The 6,102-nt window shown below is 42.2% G+C and overlaps 1 protein-coding gene across 1 annotated transcript; it reads left to right on the top strand.

Annotated features, from left to right (window-relative positions):
• Positions 1–2,102: 2,102 nt before the first annotated feature.
• On the top strand, positions 2,103–5,334 carry drgx (dorsal root ganglia homeobox). Its single transcript, XM_046071415.1, has 5 exons — positions 2,103–2,108; positions 2,245–2,346; positions 4,015–4,187; positions 4,579–4,691; positions 4,786–5,334. Exons 1-5 carry the CDS (start codon positions 2,103–2,105, stop codon positions 5,151–5,153), a joined length of 762 nt encoding a protein of 253 aa, XP_045927371.1. The 3' UTR covers positions 5,154–5,334.
• The last annotated feature ends 768 nt before the right edge of the window (positions 5,335–6,102 follow it).

Genomic DNA, 6,102 nt, shown 5'->3' on the forward strand with positions numbered 1-6,102 from the left:
GCAGTCATCCTCCTTTTTTTAATATATGAAAGAACCAAATAAAAAGTGCAGCGGGTATGTGTGCATGTTTATGGTTAGGGAATATGCTTGACTCTGGAATAACAATCACTTGTGATGAATTTTTTTGGCACCAGAGCAGAGCTGCCGTTTGCCACCCTGGGTATATCTCCCCACTCCCTGTTCTTTCTATCTTTCTCTGACACACACACACATACACGTTCACACACACGCACACACACACACACACACCAGGGGTTGGTGGTGAGAGAGACAAAGCCGTGATAATCCGATTAGGACCAATTAGGCGTGAGATTCGGCGACACTAGCTGAAAGCCTTAACACTCTGTAGACAGTTATACAGTTATAGAGACATCTGGACACTCCCGGAGCGAGGGAGAGATGCGTGTGTGTGTGTGTGTGTGTGTGTGTGTGTGTGTGTGTGTGTAGGAGAGAGAGAGAAAGAGAGAGAGGGAGGGAGAGATCTGGACACTCCCAGACAGAGAGTCAGAGAAATTGCAGCAGCCACCTCTCTCCAGAGCGGGGAGTCACTCACATCAGCATCCTCACCGCAGGTAGGATGCTCTCTCACGTCAACTTTGAATCATCTGAAGTCCATTTCTCACCATACATGTGAAGCAGCTGCAGCCGACCAGAGACGCTGGGCTGAAACTTCTGTCTCTGTTCCAGGTTCAGCTTCGCAGCTCAGAGACACGCCAGGATGTTCTACTTTCACTGTCCGCCTCAGCTGGACGGAGAGTGCTGTCGCTCCAACACATGTAAGTTCTCTCTCCTGCATTTTTACAACATCGTTGTCAGTTGATTTTATACAACTGCAAGTTGTTTCTGTCTCTCTTAAAGCCGGGGTCTGAAAAGTTTTATGATGTTCGGGCTGCGTACTTGCGTGTACAAAGTGTGTGTGTGAGTTGTTGTTGTTGGATGAGCCAGAATAGGCCCGAGCAGATGTTTTCATTTTTGTGTTTTATGACTATCCTCAATTAATAATAAAATGACACAGGCCCATAGAAGAAAAACCTTTTTTCATGCAATGATTAATTAAAATACGTTTATACTCTAATCCGCAGTTATCGCCATCGCTATTTTGAAAACAAATATTTTCCATCTTTAAAAATTGTATCTTAAATAGGGATTTTGCCTAATGCATAGGCTATAAACAATTATATCAGCCTAAATCAACGAGTATTATCTCTTTCCTACATATTCAAAGGTGGATATAGGGGTTAAGTCTGATTTCCCCTCTGCGATGTCAATCTGCTGGCAGTTTTGGTGAAAAGCGCTGGTGGTTTGGCCCCAGGGCAGAGGGGGCGTTTTGTCCCGGTCACAGATGTTGGGTGTCATGGCTCTTAGTCCGTCATGCTTCCCCTCACAGGCTCCACCCGACATCTATGTTTCACGCAACTAATGGAAAAACGAAATGTGCCAGAGAATTCTCTAATCTCACCTGATTTGGCCAATATTTATATATTTATATAGATATGGAACTTTTCCTTTTTTACTGAATTAAATAAATATGGATATAAATTTTAAAACCTAATTTTATCAAGTGAATGAATTCTCTCTAACAAACTTTTTTTCAGTGAATTCAAGCGGTTTTGGCAACCACGCCCCGGCTGATTTTGATGATGGATTTCTACGTAGAAAACAGCGCAGAAACAGAACAACATTTACTTTGCAACAGGTAATTATTTTCCAGGACAGAATTATATATATGAAACTTAACGTTAAAGTGAAACAGGCATAGGGCACTACATTAAAAGTAGATGAAGACTAAAGATAAAGACTTTGTCAGAGAGTTGTGCTTATAGGCAAAAAATGAAGGCCGTTATGATTGTTTTGGTACGATAACAACCTGAAAGAAAATAACATCATTGCTTCGCTATATGAAAAATAAAATACAAGAATATGAAACCTGTAGAAAAGAAGCTATTTGTCCTTTTGAATATCACGCTCTCTCATTGCATGCGGTTAATTAGATGTTAGGCAATATTTAAGCTTATAGTTTAGCTTTTTGAGCTTCTTCATCTAATAGTCCGTTATCCTTGTCAAATGTTTAAGCAAGTTTAAGGGTTTTATTTTTTAAACAGATGAAGGTAATGAGGATTGAGAAAAACGAAGAAAGAGAGAAAAAAAGAAAAGTCAAAATAAACGGAAAGGTACAAATAAATCGATCAACAGTAAAATAAAAAAACTAGTGTAGCCTATAACTGGTGTTTTCTGTCCATGCAGTTGGAGGCTTTGGAGGCGGTCTTCGCCCAGACTCACTACCCGGACGTGTTCACCCGGGAGGAGCTGGCCATGAAGATCAACCTGACCGAGGCCAGGGTGCAGGTAGGCTGCAGCAGCGCAATGTGTCCTGGGCACGTTTGACCATGCGAGAGAGGGTAAATTAGGCCACTCTGTCATTCCGGCGATGCACTTTAATAACATCAACATAATGGTGAATATTAGATTAGCGTGATTAATCGGTCATTCATAATTAACCAGCGATAATGTTCCTCACTAATTTGTCCGCGTCTCAAAGGTAGGGATACATCATCCATGCAGATCCCTTTCCCTATCGCAGACAGAGAACGATAGGTAGGCTACTTTAAAAGAGGGCAAAGCCTGCAGCCTCCAAAACTCACTCTCTCTCGCACACACACACACACACACACACACACACACTTAAAACATAAATACACACACGCACCTTAAATTTGGCAATTTATATTCCGCTCCTGCCCTGCACATATGCGCCGTTATAAACTTGGCCAGATGTAATTAAGTTATGTGTCCTGTATGTAATTTCCTGCATTCCAGATTTGCTTTTGGGTTTTGTTGTGCGCGCAGATCTAATTGTCGGAAATATAATAGTTTGCCTTTTGTTCCCCAGGGTCATCTTACTATCGCTTAAACCCAATGGCAGGGTTGATAATGGAATCCAGCGCTGTAAATTAGGGATTGTAAACAAATTATTCCTCTCCTAATCCGATTACCACATTCCTATTATTAAATCTGAACATGAATCCACCGCAGTATGCAGGGATATTAAACTTACATTATTATTAGAAAATAAATTTCCTTTCTGTTGTAGTGTTGTTGCCCCCCTTTTTGTAAAGTGTCAATGGGCCTCCCCCGCATTAAGAGCACGCCGCAAATTGAGATTAATGGAGCAATTATAGCCCATTCAGAGAGGGTATGTGTGTGGGGGGGCGCGACTTCTAGCTGGAAGGTGCAAGGGTGAGATAAGTCCATTGCTTGTATTGTTGTCCTGCCACCAAAATGTTGTCCTTTCTTTATGCCGAATGAATGCATGTGTTTTGTTTGGCTGTTGACATCATTTATACCTCCAGTACAATAGGAGAGATGCAGAGCACATGCTCACCGACTCTAACCTCCATTCACACATCATGATTAATGCCCGCAAGAACCAAGTCCTAATCGAATCTGATGTTGTCAAACAATCACTAAATAGGGAAATAAACGACTTCATCATAGCTGCGTCTCTCTCTGGCAGCACAACTGTCAGTGGGAAGTCATTAAAATATGATAATGAAAAATTGCTCAATTAAATGTTGTTATAGGCAGTGACCTTCATTCAATTAAGACACCAGAACTTAGCTATATGTTCTCTTCTGTGTGGATGGTCAAGTTTTTGGGATAAGTCTGGGACTGTGGGAAACTGGAGCACTGGTGTGACACATTCAAACATCTCTTGATGTTCAACCCAAAACAAAAAAAAATGTTTTTGTTTAAACTTTGCTGGACCTGTTAACAAGATAGAAAAAAATACAATTTGTGTGCTTCAAGTTTGCATTTGTTTGTCTGTGATATGCTAAAAGAATAAGGAAAATTAAGAGCTTGCTGAGAGAAAAATTGGCACAGATCGAAAGCTGCGTTCAGTGAATAAAATAAATTGATGCCAGAATGTCAGGAAATGCAGCGATATTCTAGTTTAATTAGTGATTTAATTGTTTTGCTTTTTGTCTTCCCTTTCTTTCTTTTTTTTAAATGCAGGTTTGGTTTCAGAACCGCAGAGCAAAGTGGAGGAAGACGGAGCGAGGGAGCGCAGACCCTGAAGGAGGAAAAGAGCAGATGAGTGAGGGCACTCCTCCATCTCGCAGCATCAACTCTCAATCCCCAGTGGACCACAGCAGAAAACAGAAAGAACCTCTGGAGATGCAGCAGAGGTTGGAAAACACAGACCGATGATTGTTTTTGCTGTTGTTGTGAAATAGTATCCTATTGGTAGGAGAAATGTATGACAGAAAGGTTGCTGGTCCAGACTTTGCAGACTAGTAGATCTGGGTGATGGAAAGAAATAAGAAGCAATATCCTTTCCATCAATAACTGCCACCACAAAACTCTGACAGCCATCTAGATTCAACTGTGTCCTCAAAAAACTCTGCCAATTAAATTGACTATGAAATAATCAAAGTGGCATAGAAATCCAGCTCTGCATTGCTGTGTAGTTAGAGAGAAAGTTGCAGATATTTCTAGAAATGATTATTATTTATAGAATAATTTGCGAGTTTAAACTTTTCACTAGATAATTGGATATAGTATGTCTGTTTTCTCCAGTATCAACAGGACAGTGGGTCCAAGTGGTCCGTTCTTCCCATCTTGTATACCAGGGACACTCCTCAACTCTGCCACCTACGCTCAGGCCCTCTCACAGGTTGCCACACTGAAAGGTAAATAAGATTCTCAAGAATTGGCAAATACAGATGTTGATGAAAATCTGGTCTTCTGTAGTCTCACCGTTTTCCCTGTTTCGTTATTTTTCAGGTAATGGTTTGTGCTCCTGCTGTGTTTCCGACCCCATGGGCTTGTCCTTCCTGCCACCCTATGGTTGTCAGGGCAACCGCACAGCCAGCGTGGCCGCCCTGCGCATGAAGGCCCGTGAGCACTCGGAGGCCGTGCTGCAGTCTGCCAACCTGCTCGGTGCGGCGACTGGACCTGCCGCCGGCATGGGAGTCCTGCCTGGAGTCGGCGTGAGCTCAGCCGGGGTGGTAAGGTCTGCAGTGGGTCCTGCCATCGAGGTGGGAAGAGGAGGAGACAGCTCCAGTCCCGGCCCGGCCACCAAGGTCCCAGTCCTGAGCAGCAGTCCTGACAAACACCCTCACTGTTCCAAGGAACCACTGGAGAAAAAGTGAGGCGTAGGACATAAACATGGACGTACTGATGCTCTGTGTGATCGTGCCTGTTATTACTCCTCTACTCATCCTATGAGCAACTAAGCACAACTACTGAGTGACTCCAGAAAAGGCCTGGGAAAGACTTTACTGATATCACAATGTATGGATGCAAACATTAAAATATTTATTTGACAGTAAATTATTATTATTGTTTGTGAGAAATGCTGAATATTTGGGGCTTTGTTATCCCTATAGAAGCACAAGTGTGGTTTTGGATCTATATCTGTCTTCATGCACTCTTGGACTCTATTTGATGGACTAACAACATGTGTGCAACAAAGACCTATTTGATAATGTGAATTTAAGTAAACCTGAAACAGTTCCTCTTGTTTTCACAAAGAGGGCTGATGCGTACATTGTGAATGTTAATGCATGTATACTGTGTAGAACTGATGGCAGGACAGTGAGGATTTTGGCAATATAACGTTTATGCTGTCAGGTCAGAAATGGGCTCAAACAATCTCTCATTCTTTTGATTTTAAAGTGAAAGTGCACTTTAATATTAATCAGCCATTTTCAGTGTAAATATGTACATGTGCCAGAATACAGTATGTTCATGTAGGAACCCCAGGCTGGCTGAAGCAGACCCAGGGACAGAGGGGTGGCTGTCCCTTCCGCTCTGTTAGCACATCTGTAGCGTCAGCAGACAGGGAACACACCAGTCCTGTTGTGACATGTTTTTTTTAAAAACAATTAAAGATGTAGTCGCTCATGTTCCTCTCCTGTTGCCTCTTGCTCCAGCCATCTGTTCTGATACATTATTTATCAGTTTCCCTTAAAGCCGGGAGAGGAGAGCGATCGTGGCTCTTATTATTTATTTACTTTTAGGAACGCTCACCATCTTCCTCTTTCACTTCCTCTCTCTAAGCATTTTTTAATAAACCCCATTAAACATGATATATGCTAT

The sequence above is a fragment of the Micropterus dolomieu genome, linkage group LG15, assembly GCF_021292245.1.
Source record: "Micropterus dolomieu isolate WLL.071019.BEF.003 ecotype Adirondacks linkage group LG15, ASM2129224v1, whole genome shotgun sequence".
Classification (NCBI taxonomy): Eukaryota; Metazoa; Chordata; class Actinopteri; order Centrarchiformes; family Centrarchidae; genus Micropterus; species Micropterus dolomieu.